Source organism: Anopheles stephensi, chromosome X (assembly GCF_013141755.1).
Source record: "Anopheles stephensi strain Indian chromosome X, UCI_ANSTEP_V1.0, whole genome shotgun sequence".
NCBI classification, from domain to species: domain Eukaryota; kingdom Metazoa; phylum Arthropoda; class Insecta; order Diptera; family Culicidae; genus Anopheles; species Anopheles stephensi.
In genome coordinates, this window is record NC_050201.1 from 20460798 (window position 1) to 20477087 (window position 16290).

The window sequence follows — 16290 nt, forward strand, 5'->3', positions numbered from 1 at the left end:
GACCCATAAATTAGCGAAATTGCTCAAGGGATTGAGAATCGAGGCTGTTTGTTCATGTTGGTAGCCCCATACCATATGTTTTTGTAAACAAACTCTGACATAACTCGACTAAAATGTCGCCCTGTCAAATCGATAAAAATCCACCTTCTAAATACATACACCAAAGTGAGTTGAGAGGAGGTGCCGTAAAAAGCCCGTTTTGACACATGGAAAGAAGTAGAAGACCAGGACCAGTTTGACGTTTACTTGACCGCATTGAATCAGCTGGTTATATGTGTTGTTTATTATTCTCGAAGCAATAACATCATTATAAGATTTGTTTTCTTCCATTCTGCTGTTCAATATCGTTCGGAAAGCTTAGATCCAGTGAAGAAATCAGGATATTGTAGTGCTTCAGTGCTATCTGAGGAGATTCTGTATTATACTTATTACTGTTTGAGGTGGTAACGATTCAGCGCCTATACGGACGCGGCAGCTTTGACTGTATCGGCGTCACAGGCGGAGCCGGTTTGCATCCCCAAACTATTGGTTGATCCGAGATATAGGATCGTTCCACTTTTTGGCCGATCTGAAAGCAAAAAATCATCAAGAGCACAGCAGATCGAGCTTCATCAATGTATGCTAAAGATCGCTTGCTTGACCAACAAAGAATGCTTGACCGCAGTTTGTTTACATTTCAGTCAAGTAAACGTCAAATTGTTTTTCAAGATGTCCGACCGAGAAATCGCTATTCCGACCAAGGTGTATGTATTTAGAAGGTGAATTTTTATCGATTTGACAGGGCGACATTTTAGTCGAGTTATGTCAGAGTTTGTTTACAAAAACATATGGTATGGGGCTACCAACATGAACAAACAGCCTCGATTCTCAATCCCTTGAGCAATTTCGCTAATTTATGGGTCATTTTCGCATATCAAATGTTGTTCCACAGAAGATTGACGATATTTGGTTGCATTTTTCGTCAAAAAATCGCAAGCGATACCACCACCGGCGCCTCCTCCGACGCTGCCATCACTCTTCTCAATACCCTTCCCCTTGATCACCTCGGAACTGTTATGTCAGGTCGAGAAATGTCAATTTGCTCTAAACAACTCTACCTTCTATATCCATATACCTTGATTCCGACACCTCTTCTCAACTCACTTTGACATACACCTTGGGTCTGACATCTTGAAAAAAAAATTGACGTTTACTTGACCGAAATGTAAACAAGCTGCGGTGAAGCATTCTTTGTTGGTCAAACGATCTCTAGCATACGTTGACGAAGCTTGATTTGAAGTGCTCTTGATGAAAATAATCATTAATGTGTTTAATCGAACGTATAACACACACGTTGTATTATTGAAGACGATTAGTGAGATGTGGTGCGTGGAAATTGTGATTGACTATCTATTTGAGTGTGTTGTGTGTTATTTCGTTACCGCGTCGGAACACTACACTTTCATATTACCACATACCAAATACATTTTGCTATTTCTAGCTTGTGAAGTTTGTTTTAAGATAACTTTTTACGCATTAGAACTACATTATGTTTTTATACAATTTATTGATTGTTTTGTTTTTATTTCTTAAAGGACGGCCGTATTGCTATGTTGATTGGTTGAACTATAAGTGAAATATATTTAATACCTTCCACAATGCCGAGTTCGTGTGCAGTGAAATCGTGTGCCAATAGCCGTACGAGCGTGAAACAGCGAGGACTGAGTGTGGTATTTTTCGAGTTCCCAAAACAAATTGAACTGCGAAAATGCTGGGAGCAATTTTGTAACCGTGGGGAAAATTGGAGCGCCGGGAAATATTCTGTCGTGTGTTCGGTACATTTCAAGGCAGAGGACTTTCAAATTCAACATGCCCCACTGATGAAATCTCGATCCTTGACAAAGTTACAAGGCCAAGGTAAACTATAAACTTTAGTTAATATAATGTATTATTTACATTTGTTTTTTTTCTTCTACAATACCATCCTTGTTACAAAATACAGCGTTCACAACAGAGGAACAAGAGAGAAACAATGAAGCAGAAATCGAACACATTGCCCATAATTTGTATAACAATGAAAATAATCAAAGCGTTTTAAATTTTTCAGTTATTAACAATGCCGAGCCAGGTGAAACACGATGCAGTAATTGCGATTCACATGCAGCGCAAATAGCAGATCTAAAACATCATATCAGCACGCTTGAAAAGGAACAACAAGAATGGATCAAATTACGGGAAGCAAATAGCATCTTGAAAGATCGGTTAGACATGGCTGTAAAAGAAAAAGCAGATCTGAAAAAAACAAAATAATAGTTTGAACAAAGAGATTGAAAAGATTAAAAATTAAAAAGATTAAAAAAAGTAGCATACTTCCAAGCGATTTAATTCCAAAAATAAAAAAACTTCTTAAAAATGCTTTTACATCTAACCAGATTGATTTAATTTTGAAAGAAAAACAACGCGTAAAGTGGACAAAAACCGAAATTAGTAACGCTTTTACTTTACGGTACTTTGGGAAGCGTTCATATGATTATATTGCTAGAGATTTAAAATATCCCCTTCCCTCCATATCCACGTTAGAAAAGTACGCTCAAAAAATAGATTTAAAGCATGGTATTTTAGAAGATGTGTTAGTCTTTATAGGAACCATAGCTAGAACGTTTAGTAAAAGGGATTGTGAATGTGTGCTTAGTTTTGACGAGATGAAGGTAGAGCATATTTTAGAGTATGATCCGGCATCAGATGAAATTATACGGCCTAATAATTATATGCAGGTAGTAATGGCCCGAGGGCTATTCAAAAATTGGAAACAACCAATTTTTATAGGATTTGATCAGGGTATGACCAAGGAAATAATATTAACACTAATTAGAAAGCTTGGCGAGAAAGGCATCAATGTTGTAGCTATAGTTAGCGATAATTGTCAGGCAAATGTTGGTTGTTGGAAACAGTTAGGAGCCCACGATTTTGAACATCCCTATTTCCTGCATCCCGTTACTTATAAAAATGTATATGTAGTCCTCTGATGTTCCGCATTTATTAAAACTAACTAGAAATTGGTTAGTGGAACATGGTTTCAGCTATAACTCGAAAGAAATTATATCTCAGCCGCTGCATGACTTAGTTAATAACAGAATGAAATCGGAAATGATGCCAGTTTTCAAAATTAACAAAGGACATCTAGAAATGACTTCGCAGGAAAAACAGAATGTTAGAAGAGCCGCTCAACTTTTGTCTCGAACAACAGCAATAGCACTACGTAGATATTTTCAAAATCAAACCGCAATAGATTTGGCAAATTTTATCGAAAAAATTGATTTATGGTTTAGTATTTCAAATTCATATTCTCCCCTGGCAAAATTAGATTACAAAAAGTCATACAGCGGAACTGAAGATCAAATCAAAGGGTTAGACGATATGTTTGAACTAATGTTAAATTCAACTGTTTTAGGTAAAAATAATATGCAGACGTTCCAGAAATCGATATTGATGCAGATAACTTCCCTGAAAATGTTGTTCAATGATATGAAAGAGAAACACAACGTTAAATTTTTATCGACATACAAGGTGATATGAGATTCATCTACATACTAGATGAGCCCTATTGAAAATAACTTTGCTTTGCTAACATATTTTATTTCGATTAATTTACAGCTCAATCAAGATGTGTTAAAAACTTTTTCTCTCAGCTTCGACAAAGAGGAGGAGTTTATGACCATCCGTCACCAGTAAGCTGTATATATCGTACAAGGATTATGATACTTGGCAAATCACCCAGCATCCTCCATAACCAAACCGATGCAGAACAAAGGAATAAAATAGAACAGGATTCATTTTTAACTTCAGCTGATTACAGCACAGAAGAGACAGGAGATAATATGTCTAGTGATCATATTGAACATTTTGTTGCTGCAACTGTATTTTCAGGTGCTGAAATAAATCCGGCTTTACCCAGCATCGAAGACATGGAGAGGGCGAACGGAATAAACTGCAAAGAAGTGAGTGAAGTCATCAGTTCAGTAAGCAGCACTACACTTTCCATGACAGACCAGGAAGCCGACGGATTACAATACATTATGGGCTATCTTGCAAAGAAGTATCACAAGAAATTCCCTCTTGTAAATCTAGGTAGCTACACATTTCAACTTCGAACGAAACATAACTATAGTCAGCCTCCATCATTCGTAGAGCATTTATCTGTTGGAGGTTTATTCAAACCATCTGATGAATTTTTAAATAAAGTTAAAAAAAATGGAAAAAAATTTCCTTAAAGTTCATCCGAACGAACTTTTAGTTAAAAGTTCTGGAATAGTCCAAAAATTAAGCCGGCATATTCAAAAACAAATAACAGATTTACCAGCCAAGATAATTAAATCATTCGCAAAACAACGCATTATTGTTCGCATGCGTTATTTAAATTTAAAAGCGCTTGCAGAAAATAACAACAAAAAAAGAAAAACTCAACAACAATCTTCAAAAGCCGCAAAAAATTTAAAAAGATGACTAACTGAAATAACAACATGGTACCAACAGTTACTACGACAGTCCGGACGACGTTTCCACGACAACCTCCATTACCAACGACGCGGATTCCATACCGGACATCAACCTGAAACCACCAGCAATCACCGACAATGGATAAACGATCACCAGCAACAGATAATCTTCTCAGATCGAATCATACAGTAATAAAATAGCGAACAATTTTATTCTTCTGTCCCAACCATGGAGATAGTTGAACGCGTTTTTAAGCTGTCCTTTAAAGAAAATTTATGAATTAGATGAATAAGCAATTTTATTACGTAGTGAAGCCAATTTATGTGATTAGTGAATTAAGTGTATGTGATATGATATTTGTGATCATTCGTACGATAATATATAAAAGTTCGGTGTCGGCTTTTGAATTCGGTATTCATAATACAATTAGAAGTGAGTAGTTTTCAAACTGAGTCTTGGAGGTAATTCTGATATATTATCTCTCATGTATTTTCTATTTTCTTCTAGATGTTCAATTCAATTCTACATGAAACAAATCAGTAAAAGCTCCTTGCATAATCCAGATGCGATGCTTTAGCCGTTTTTGGATTTGGCATGTGAGTCAGGAAACTTTATGGATCGAGGACGAGGAAGCAAGGGTCTATAGACGACAGTTGTTCCGTTCAAAAATAATAGTTCGGCGGTTTTGTAGTTTGTCACTTTATTCAAACTCAAAAACGGGTCCGATCACTAGGCCTGCGCTATCTCGACTAATCTGACCCTGCGACGATCACGACACCGTTCTCACGCTCTCTCTCTCCTCTCGCACTCCTATCGCTCTCCTATCGCTTGGTGCCCAATTAACAATTTTGAGATCCAGATGACCGCTGTCACCTGGACATCCCCCCGCCCGTAACCCAGTGTATCCTTACTGGCGTTACCCTTTACTCTACTTCCAATACAGCAAGATTGTGTACTGCTCGCTTGAACCTTCCGTTCTGTGTGCGTACCCAAACCTGGCGTACCCGTCCGTCTCCTGCCTTTATGACCTCTTCAACAATTCCCCGCACCCATTGCTTTCTACATTTGCCATCTACCACATAGACTAAGTCACCTACTCCTAGCGATCGATTATCCCCAAACCACTTCTTCCTTTGATTCAGAGTGGGAGCATACTCTTTTACCCATTTTTCCCACATTAGATCTGCAAGTTGCTGGGACCTCTCATATGTATCACGCATCGCTATCTTAGGGTTAGTAGGGGGGACGACGCGTTCGTCTCTACCATGCACTCCACGCAGAAAATGGTTAGGTGTTAGTGTCTCTTCGTCACTTCCATGTTGCGACACTGTTACTAACGGTCTGGAATTGATGATGTCTTCGGCCTCCAGAACGCTGGTTTGCAGAATCTCGTCAGTAAGGCGTCGCCCATCGTCAAGGGCCTTCAAAACGTCTTTCACCGACCGCACGAGACGCTCCCACACCCCTCCCATATGGGGTGCTGCTGCAGGATTGAACGTCCATTTGGTCCTAGCATTCGTCATCTGATCAGCACAATCCTCATCGATCGCGGTGACTATCAGCTTGCTGGCACCTTGGAAATTGGTGCCGTTGTCCGACAGGAATTCCATTGGCCAGCCTCTACGACAGACGAAACGTCGGATGGCCATCATGCAGGACTGCGTAGTCAGCTCACTGGCAACTTCGAGATGGACGGCTCGGACCACCAGGCAGGTAAACAGCACTATTCAGCGCTTCTCCGAACGTCTTCCAACGGTCACGGTAAACGGTCCGAGATAATCAACTCCAGTGAAGCTGAAAGGTCTTAAAAAAGGCGTTAGACGTTGAACAGGTAAGGGTGCCATCCTCGGCACCTTCGGACGGTTCCGGTGCACCTTGCACCACACACACGCCGATGATACTCTCCGAACTGTAGCGTCTAGGTGTATTATGAAGTACGCTCGACGGAGCTCGTTCTTTACTGCTTCGCGGTAGCCGTGACCACTTCTCTCGTGGTAATGACGCACGATGGACTCTGTAATCGGATGCTTGTCTGGTAAGATCACCGGAAATCGTAGACTAAACGGAAGAAACTTGGCTTGCTCAGTTCGTCCTTCCATCCGTATAAGTCCGTCCTCATCTAGCAATGGAGATAGCTTATAGAGCGGGCTACCCTTGTCGAGGCTCATCCATTGTTCTGAGGGGCGACCCATATTCTTAGTCAGAACCTTGATCTCGTCTACAAAGCATTCAGATTGTGCTACTCTCATCAATAGCTTCTCAGACTTGTCGTACTCGTTTTGCTGAAGAGGGGTTCGCCGGCTTTGTACCTTTGCGTTCAATAGTAGTCGTAGATGATTCTCCGTCGCTCGCAACGTCTCGAGGGGTTCTCCTTTTGCTTTCCTGCGGCAGTTCGAAATAAATCGCAGTACACACGCCACGGTACGCACCAACACCGTCCACTTGGAAATACGACTGGCGTCTATAAGTGCTCCAGGTACCATCACGTCATGTATCAGCAAGTGTACTCGTATCTCCTCCGCGGTGTTAAGCTCCGGCTTCTGTTGAGGCGGCCATTCGTCTTCGTTCTTGCTCAAAAATGCAGGTCCATGTATCCATACACTCTCATCAACGGGGCTGTTGGTCTTTCCCCATTTAGTGATTACATCTGCTACATTTTCACTCGACGGCACCCAACTCCAATCCTCTACGCTGCTATTACTGAGAATCTCTCCTACTCTCAGTCCCACGAACTGTTTGTAACGTCGCACATCCGATCTTATCCAGGACAACACCACTTTGGAATCTGTCCAGAAGAACTGTCTTGAGATAACCAGATGATGGGACTCGATAACGGTTTTCGCCAGTCGAACACCCAGCACCGCCGCTTGAAGCTCCAAACGCGGTACTGACAATGGTTTAAGGGGTGCAACCTTCGACCGACTCATCACCAACGTACCATACTTTGCCATGCACGATTGCTCTTAGGTAAGCCACGCATCCAAAGGCCGTCTCGCTGGCATCTGTGAAGACATGAAGCTGGATGTCTGATACGTCTTGGGATCTTGAGTCTCCGAAATAACATCGTGGTATCTGCAACGATTTTAGACTCATTAATGATTTGATCCACAACACCCACTTCCCATGTGACTCCGCATCTATCGCTGTGTCCCAATCACATCCCGATCTCCAGAGGTCTTGTATGAGCATCTTTCCTCGTATTGTTACTGGTGTGATGAAACCCATCGGATCGAATTGAGCCATTACTACACTCAATACGACACGTTTCGAAGGACGGATGGTACCTGTAACATACTTGCTCAATTCCATCTCGGTCGTGGCTTCAAAACAGAAGACGTCTTCTTGAGGTTTCCAGCATATTCCCAGCACTCGATCGAATGTTGACTCCTTATCATCCGTAAAGCGAAGAGTTGATGTCGCGTTCCGCTCTTCCAAAGCTTCCAGAAACTCCATGCTGTTTGAAACCCAATTACGAATGTGGAACCCTCCACGGGAGTGTACGTACCTCACATCCTTCGCCAACTCAACCGCTTCGCCAACGCTGTCTGCACTGTCGTAATAATCATCCACGTAATGATTCCCGATGATTGCTGACGCTGCTCCGGGAAACTGTTCGGCGAACTCCCGAGCATTCAGGTTCTTCACGTACTGTGCTGAGCAGGGCGAGCAGGTAGCACCAAAGGTCGCAACGTCCATCACGTACACACGAGGTGCTCCGCAGGGCTTTGTTCCAAATAGAAATCGCTGAGCATGTTTGTCTTTCTCACAAATCCGTAGCTGATGGAACATCTCCTTGATGTCCCCTCCAAACGCGATGGGTTTCTCACGGAATTTACAGATGATCTTCGGAAGCGGGACCAACATGTCCGGTCCTTTAAGCAGTAGAGAGTTTAAAGATACTCCATCTACTGATGCTGCAGCATCCCAAACAAGTCTTATCTTGTCTGGCTTCTTTGCATGTTGTACCACGTTCAATGGTAAATACCATACCGGTTCATAGGCGCCTTCGACTAACTCCGACTCCGCTAGCTCGTGAGCATATCCTTTGTCTTGATACTCTTGTATCATCCGACATACCGCAGTGTTCAGATCCGGTTTCTTACTGAGCTTTCTGGACAGTTGTAGCATTCTCTTCTCCGCCATGGGGTAGCTTTCGGGAAGTTCTCGAACATCATCACGCCACAACAGTCCCGTTTGAAACCGATCTCCTACTCGACACGTGGTTTTCTCTAGGATATCTCTAGCTCGTTGTTCTTCGTTCGCTATTGGCGGGTTGTAGTTATCGCTGCGAAGCTCTTCCAGCTGGTATTGTTGTTTCATCATGTCGTGCAGCTGTCTGTTGTCCAAAGACTGGATCTGGTGCATATTTACGGGAACGTTATACACCTTACGATATCCATCGACACCGTACACCGTCCATCCTAGCTTGGACCTTACAGCTATCGGTTCTCCGCGGTTGCCGATTCGAGTTTCCAAAGCTGCAAACAAATCTATGTTATCCAGACCAATAATCATAGATGGCGCTTCATTAGGGTGGTCTAGCACTGGAACGTCTGAAAGATGTTTATATTTCTTGATTACTTCAGCTACTGACTTTTTTGGCTTAGGTAGTAACAGCTCTGATACAGTTCTAACGTTCAGTAGATTCCACCTTTCTGACGAACCCTGGGCTGAAGTTTTCAACGAAAATCTCTTTGAATCATGTTCTTCACGCTTGATGCTGTTCGTCCACGAGATAACCAGCGGTTCCGTTGGTCCAGTAACATTCAGTCGTTTGGCAACTCCGGCTTCCAGCAAAGTTCCCGACGACCCTTCGTCGATAAAGGCGATGACATCGACACTGTTTCGTTCCGCATATAGTGTAATCGGCATCGTGCGATAGATGACAGTTCCAGGGGTAGCTGTTTCTGAGTGAACTTGGAGAACTTCCTCTGCACAGTGCATTAATGTATGATGTCTACTGTTACACCCTTCTACCCGACATTTGTAAGCAATTTTACATTTACCGCGGCAGGAACGGGACAAACACAACTTACATATTTTGAGCTTCTCCAATGTTTTGAAACGATCGACTAGCGTCATCTCCTTAAACTGGTCACACTCCTTGAGGCTATGCCCTGTGTTGCTGCACACCCAACAGGTCATCTTGAGCTGGTTGACTCCACTATTTTCCAAATCATGCACGTTGTTGCGCATTTGGACTGCATTCGATTTCACTGGTCTGGAGCGTTGTTTCAGAGCTTCGTACTTCCCTGCTTTCTGACTGCTCACCGGTGTACAATCAGTCACTTCAGAAACTTCGTCGATCACTGTCTGAATGTATTCTCCGAAAATTGCCATAACACTTCCCTCTTTGTCACGTTTGAAACGAACCCACTCCACCTTGCATCTCGGAGGAAGCTTGTCAATAAGCTCTTCTACCAGGAATGGATTATTTTGGTGGTCTGTCATGTTGCTTGCTACCAGATGGTCACATAACTGCTTCACTTTAAACCCAAACGTGATAAAACTCTCCAAATGATTGTCTGTAGGCGAAGGCGTTTCGCGGACTTTACGTAGCAGGTTTTCTAGCAACTTTCTTGGTCTTCCAAACCGACTTTCCAGCTCCTTGATCACTCCCGGCACCGCATCAGGGAAGATGAGTCTGCCTTTCACAGCCTCCAATGCTTCTCCACCCAGACTATCCATCAAACGCTTCATATTCTCGATATTGTTCAACCCACACTCTTCCGTTGTTGTTTTGAAGCTGCTGATGAAAAACGGCCACACATCTGGTTCTCCACAGAACTTGGGAAGTGCCAAAGAAATAGTTTTCCTGGCCGCTGCTTGATCTTTTGTTATGCGACGTGAAACCTTCGGTTTCTCTTCCGTGATGGAATCCAAAGATTCCTGCAATTCCCGTAGTTCCATTTGATGTTGTTTTTTCAGTTCAATCAGCTCCTTTCGCAATGCCATTTCGGTAGCGTGCTTGGATTTCTCAGCTACGATCAGTTGCTCTAAAATCGTAACGTTACCATCATTGTTCTCATCAACGAGTTCTTGCGAAACGTTAACAGCAACTTCATCCATCTTCTGAGCATCAGCTTCCTGCACCTTCGCTGTAGATCTCCGTACTCTCGGCATTGTTTAAACTAAACGGACACAAACGTTTTCTGCCGAAATACCTGACGATGCGCACGAACTAACAATGTCCACACAAAACGACACACAATGCTTTCATCGGTAAACGTTGTACACTTTCAAGCTGCGCAGCGCACGCCACTCCGATTCCTGTTCAAACACGATTCTTCCTAGAAAGGCACGAACTCACACTCGGCACAATACGCTTTGTCCGGCGTACCGGTAAACGCTGTACACCTTCACGCTGCGAGCGCACACAACCACGATACACGAATGTACACGCTTGCACGTGTTTCTTCCTAGAATACACGAACGCAACGCGGAACACTCTGTACTTTTCACGACGACCTGGTAAGCGTTGTGCACTTTTTCAAACCGTGCAACGCACACGACGACCCGATGTACTGCTCCTTAGCGTTCTCGTTAAACGATGTGCACTTCCTTAAGCTACACAAACGCACACACGGACACACTATACATTCCCTTCGTGCTCGTAAAACGCTGTGCACTTCTCTGAACTACGCGACGCACACGACGACACTCTGTACAGTTGTCCGACGCACTGGTTAACGCTATGCACTATCTACACAACGCACACGACGACGCACTATATTTTACCGACGTGCTGGTAAAAACGCCACGCTCTGTCCTAAGCACACAACGCACACGGATTGTATAGTCTCTATGTCCTGTTTTCCGCGTCTTTAGCGCACTATACTTGGCCGTTTTTGAGAATTGTTCCGTTCAAAAATAATAGTTCGGCGGTTTTGTAGTTTGTCACTTTATTCAAACTCAAAAACGGGTCCGATCACTAGGCCTGCGCTATCTCGACTAATCTGACCCTGCGACGATCACGACACCGTTCTCACGCTCTCTCTCTCCTCTCGCACTCCTATCGCTCTCCTATCGCTTGGTGCCCAATTAACAATTTTGAGATCCAGATGACCGCTGTCACCTGGACAACAGTGAAAAACACATGGCTTATACAGTGAACACACAGCCAGTGAAAACACATAGATTTATACTACATTTGCAGTTGAATCGCAAATTTGTCTCACCAACAATCTTTTCATAGCTTTGCTGATCAAAACTAATGGTAAGGCTCTGCCGCTCTGAGATGGGTAGTACGGCTTAAGCCAAACCCAACATGTATACGAGAGCTGGCTTATAATAGTAACACTTAACTATTTTAATCGAACCAATCGTTGTTGGCACTACATGCAATTGGAAGCGTACGGTCGCGAATTGTCCATATCCGACGTAGACTTTTAGCTGTGGAATATATTTAAAGTTCTTAAATTAAAAATCATCAAAAATTCATAATATTTGATTTTTTTAATGTTTTTACATTAGCAACACAATAAGTCTCAAAAGATTTTATCGCACAGTAAGAAAAACTTGATGCGTTAGTGGCGTAGCAAAACACGTTGTGGTTGAAATGCTATAACCCCGATCGTAGCGTGGCCATGAATTGTAATACTCAGAGGCCATGGTACAACGATCAACGGTATGAATTTGGGTCCATACCGGGAGGTCCAGGAGACAGGCCCTAGAAGGTGGTTTGTACGACTGGACCGACTCATGTAGCTCTGTTGGGTTTGCATTGAGTATTTTTGTCATCTTTCACATCTGATGTTAACGTTTATATCGATCAGGCTCAGATGTGGAAAAAGTGGCACATGGAGTTTTTTTAGTGGGGTAAACGTATTCGAATCGGAGTCCCCACACTCTACGACCCAACGTAGGTAAGGCCATAAAGCTTTAGTTCTCCATGTAAATAAAAAAAATTAAAAAAAATTACATTAAATCACAAAACTTCAACACACATGCTTCAATTAATAGGTATTAAGGTGATTGGTACTTTAATAACACTTCGATATGATGTTACTTTAAAATATTTTATATTTTATATTTCTAGTTGGACGGCTTGACGCCGTATTGACAACACCGCGTGTGTTGACGATTACAAGTACAAATAAATTAACAAGGCATTTCCTCCCTGTTATTTTGCCTTATCCCGGGCATGCTCGGTTGTCGGTGTGTGAAGATTGCAGTGTAGTTGTCCACGTCCAAGGTGGAGGTTGTGTTGATGGTTTGGTCCGGGTCTATTGCTTTCTATTGGTTTGTTGGTGGTAGTTTAGTGTGTTAAGCGGAACTTGCTTCCGTGTAGCGGATCTGGACTGTAACAATACAAAAAGAAAACAGTAATATGTACAGTACAAACATTTGCCTGCGCACAGTGTTCCTCCAACTGCCCAGCAGTGATAGCCCAAGCTCGATCAAGCCAGCACCGAACTCAGAAGCTATCGGCGAGTTCCATCCCGTAACAGCAGGGTCTCTGCTAATTACGGGGTTGAACCCGCCGACCACCTCCGAACCCAACGCCAGCAAGGCCGAGCTCGCCCCATCAAGGCTAGACAGAGATGAAGAACACTGTTCCAGACAATTCTGCCTCCCTTCTTACGACAGTGCCGACTTTGACCCCGGATGCTGTTGCTTCGTCAACGGATCACCCGTGGCACTACAAAAAAAAAAACTTAACACTTAAGACAAAGACAACACAACGAATAACAAAAAAGGAATGGCGGATATGGTTTGGTAGGATCATGGGGATGTGGAATCAAAGGATAAGACCGTTGTCTCTGGCGAATCGAAAGATGAGCCTCATGTATGCGAGGTCTCAGGTCGCCAACACTTCTCTAATTTCTGTGCCCGGTCTTCTGCCGATGCCCTCGACTGCGCCCAACAAGGAGGGTCTTGCGGTTTCAAACTCCACGCAGGACCACAGAAGGTGATCCACATCGTGAAATCCGTCACCGCAGCCACACACCTTCGTCTGAGCCAGAGTTATACGCTGCAGATGAGCGTTCAACGCGAAATGATTCGACATAAGTCGAGACATCATGCGTATGAACGCCCGGTCTACAGAGAGCCCACCGAACCAAGGCCGCAGGGACACTTGCGGAGAGATCGAGAAAAGGAATCGCCCGGGATCATTCGCTTCCCACATGCCAACGAGACAGTAAAAGTGGCTATGGTAGGCGAAGAAACTCTCGTGCCGAGATCGGACGGTCGTAAAATGCGCCTTGTTGGGCACCTGTTTTGGCCAGTGAGTCTGCCTTCTCGTTGCTGGGAATTCCACAATGAGAAGGTACCCAAATTAGCGAAATCCTGAACGCCTTGTCGAACATGGAGCCAAGCAATTCTATGATTTTCATGGTAAGGAAATCCTGACTCTTAACAGCCTTCGGGGATCGTAGTGCTTCGATAGCGCTAAGGATATCTGTGAAGATGAAGTACTGATCCGAAGGTCTCGCTGCTATCATCAATAACGCGTACAAGATTGCGGCTAGTTCTGCGGTGTAGACACTACACGGCTCCCGCAATTTGAAAAATGCTTCGGCGGACTCACTAAAAACGCCGAAGCCGGTGCCTTCCTTAGAAGATGATCCATCAGTATAATACTGGCTTCTTTGGTCTAAATGGCCATACTTATCCCTGAAAATGCCCGGAACTACCATCGGGCGAAGATCATTCGGTATGGTCTTAATTTCCTCGTGCAACGAGGAATCTGTTGTTAAAAGGGAACTCCAGGTCTCAGGAAGGGCAGCACGGTTTAATGCCTGTGGAGCGCTAGGATGCACTTGTAGGGCAACAAAATCTTCGTAGATTTTCAAGATCTTGCTCTTAGAACCTGTCTCTAGAAGCGCTTTAAAATTTTCTTCGATCAAGGGATTTGATACTGAAGAACGGACTAGAAGGCGAAGCGACAGCATTTCAAAACGTAGTTTCAGCGGCATCACTCCGGTCATCACTTCTAGGGACATGTTGTGTGTTGATTTCATGCTCCCTAGTGCGAGTCTAAGACAACGATACTGTAGCCTCTCTAGCTTGAGGATATGCGTGTTGGATGCCCAATGGAAGCATATGCTTCCATATTCCAACACGGATAGTACCGTTGTCTTATACAGTCGCAGGACATCTGATGGATGTGCGCCCCACCAGAATCCTGTGACTGTCCTTAGAAAGTTGATTCTTTTACTGCATTTTTGCACCAGATGGGTGATATGTGTACTCCAGTTTAGCCTTGAATTGAACCAAACACCAAGGTATCGAAAATTGTCGGTAGTTGATATCTTTTCACCGTACAAAAAGACATCAATTTTCGGGTCAAATAGTCTTTTTTCCCTGTTTTTCGCCGTGTCGCTAAAAGGAGAAAAGATTACCATCTCAGTGTTCGTTGCAGAAAACTTGATACCAAGGTTTTCAGACCACTCGGCAAGATTGTCCAAAGTGGTTTGTAAAGCCAGTTGTATTTCGGCGGCGTCCCTGCTTGCAAAAGATATGACGCCGTCGTCAACCAATTGTCTAATGCTGCAGTTCGGAGCTAGACAAGAATCTATTTCACTGACATAGAAGTTATATAGCAGGGGGCTCAAGCAGGACCCTTGGGCTAGTCCATGGAAACTGGTCCGCTTTAGTTGCACATGACCATTGTTGAAACTCATAGCTTTTCCGACAAAAGGTTGAACAGAAAGTTATTCAATTTTGGACCCAGCCCCACATTTTCTAATTTTTGACTCAGCTTGTATGGTGATACTGAGTCAAATGCCCCCTTTATATCCAGGAAAATAGATCCAATGTTCTGCTTGCGTGCACGTGCTCTATTTCTGTTACCAGAAGGGCTAAGCAGTCATTAGTACCCCTGGCTTTACGCAAACCAAACTGGGTATTTGAGAGAAAGTGGTTTGATTCCAACCATTCTTCTAGCCGGAAAAGAATCATCCTTTCAAGGAGTTTCCTCAGACACGACAGTAACGATATTGGCCGATACGAATCGTGTCTTGATGGCGGTTTGCCAGGCTTCAAGATAGTGACAACTTTCACTTCTCTCCACTCTTGCGGGACGCTGTTGACCTCCAACATATTGTTGAAGATGCGTAACAGACGCTTCCTCCCTATGTCAGGAAGATTTTGAAGCAATTTGCTACCAATCTGATCCAGACCTGGGGAGGAATTTTTGCTTGATAGGAGAGCAAGTGATAGCTCTACCATTGTGAACGGTGAATCCATCCTAGGGTCACTACCAGGCGCATGTTGTGTAAAGCTTTGCGCAGGAACGAAATCGGGACAAAGCTTGTGGGCAAATTCATACAGCCACTCGCCAGAAAAGCTTTCGCTCTCATTGATGTTGTTGCTGTTTCGCATCCTTCTAGCCATTCTCCAAAGCGAATTAAGTGAAGTGGCAGGGTCTAGATTATTGACGTATCTACGCCAATAACCCTTTTTCTTCGCCTTCTACAGGTTTTTGCACGTTCTCTCCAGTCCTTTATATTGTTCATATAAGGACCTCGAGCCCGTGTCCCGGAAGGCTTTAAATGCCTCACGCTTCTTGGTGAAAGCCGCTTGGCAATCCTTGTCCCACCAAGGAGTGGGAGGTTTTTTAAATGTCCTTGCTTGGTGGGAGCGCCTTGTTTGGGCCTCAAGGGCGCACTTGTTTATGATTGAAACAAGTTTTTCGTACTCCTTGACAGGAGACAAATCTTCCAAGTCAAGTGAAAGCGAAGCGGCTATTAATTCGCCGTATCTTGTCCAGTCGATGTTCCTCGTTAAGTCACATTTAACGGGTGTTACATCTACCGGACATCCTCCCTTGATGTAGGAAATTTCTATCGGCAAGTGGTCACTGCCGAT

General features: G+C 43.6%; 2 protein-coding genes across 11 annotated transcripts; one reads left to right on the top strand and one right to left on the bottom strand.

Annotated features, from left to right (window-relative positions):
• Nucleotides 1–289: 289 nt before the first annotated feature.
• Nucleotides 290–2392, top strand: LOC118514061. Of its 9 annotated transcripts, none has more exons than XR_004906567.1 (3): nt 290–440; nt 1575–1896; nt 2087–2392. XR_004906567.1 is itself a non-coding variant. In XM_036060568.1 (2 exons), the coding sequence occupies exons 1-2, from the start codon at nt 1638–1640 to the stop codon at nt 2287–2289; spliced, it is 567 nt and encodes a 188-aa protein (XP_035916461.1). In that variant the 5' UTR covers nt 1575–1637; the 3' UTR covers nt 2290–2392. The 9 variants fall into 9 exon arrangements, 1 of the variants encoding a protein (XP_035916461.1); XR_004906560.1 differs by lacking the exon at nt 290–440 and adding an exon at nt 1168–1404; XR_004906559.1 differs by lacking the exon at nt 290–440 and adding an exon at nt 1168–1397.
• Nucleotides 2393–5151: 2759 nt separating this feature from the next.
• On the bottom strand, nt 5152–12827 carry LOC118513377. 2 transcript variants are annotated; one of them, XM_036059032.1, is made up of 2 exons: nt 9513–12827; nt 5152–9029 (listed from the first exon to the last, which is right to left on the bottom strand). In XM_036059032.1, the coding sequence occupies exons 1-2, from the start codon at nt 10597–10599 to the stop codon at nt 7375–7377; spliced, it is 2742 nt and encodes a 913-aa protein (XP_035914925.1). In that variant the 5' UTR covers nt 10600–12827; the 3' UTR covers nt 5152–7374. The 2 variants fall into 2 exon arrangements, with proteins under 2 accessions (XP_035914925.1, XP_035914935.1); XM_036059042.1 differs by having other exon boundaries at nt 5152–7548; nt 7982–12827.
• Nucleotides 12828–16290: the final 3463 nt, after the last annotated feature.

What these genes read in the sequence shown, in the direction of transcription:
- LOC118513377 (XM_036059032.1), bottom strand. Translation starts at nt 10,599, where the DNA reads ATGCCGAGAGTACGGAGATCTACAGCGAAGGTGCAGGAAGCTGATGCT. An exon ending in ATTGGAGAAGCTCAAAATAT is followed by an intron (nt 9,030 to 9,512) that starts GTAAGTTGTGTT and finishes AACATCTTTCAG; the next exon opens with ACGTTCCAGTGCTAGACCAC.
- LOC118514061 (XM_036060568.1), top strand. Translation starts at nt 1,638, where the DNA reads ATGCCGAGTTCGTGTGCAGTGAAATCGTGTGCCAATAGCCGTACGAGC. An exon ending in GACAAAGTTACAAGGCCAAG is followed by an intron (nt 1,897 to 1,981) that starts GTAAACTATAAA and finishes TACAAAATACAG; the next exon opens with CGTTCACAACAGAGGAACAA.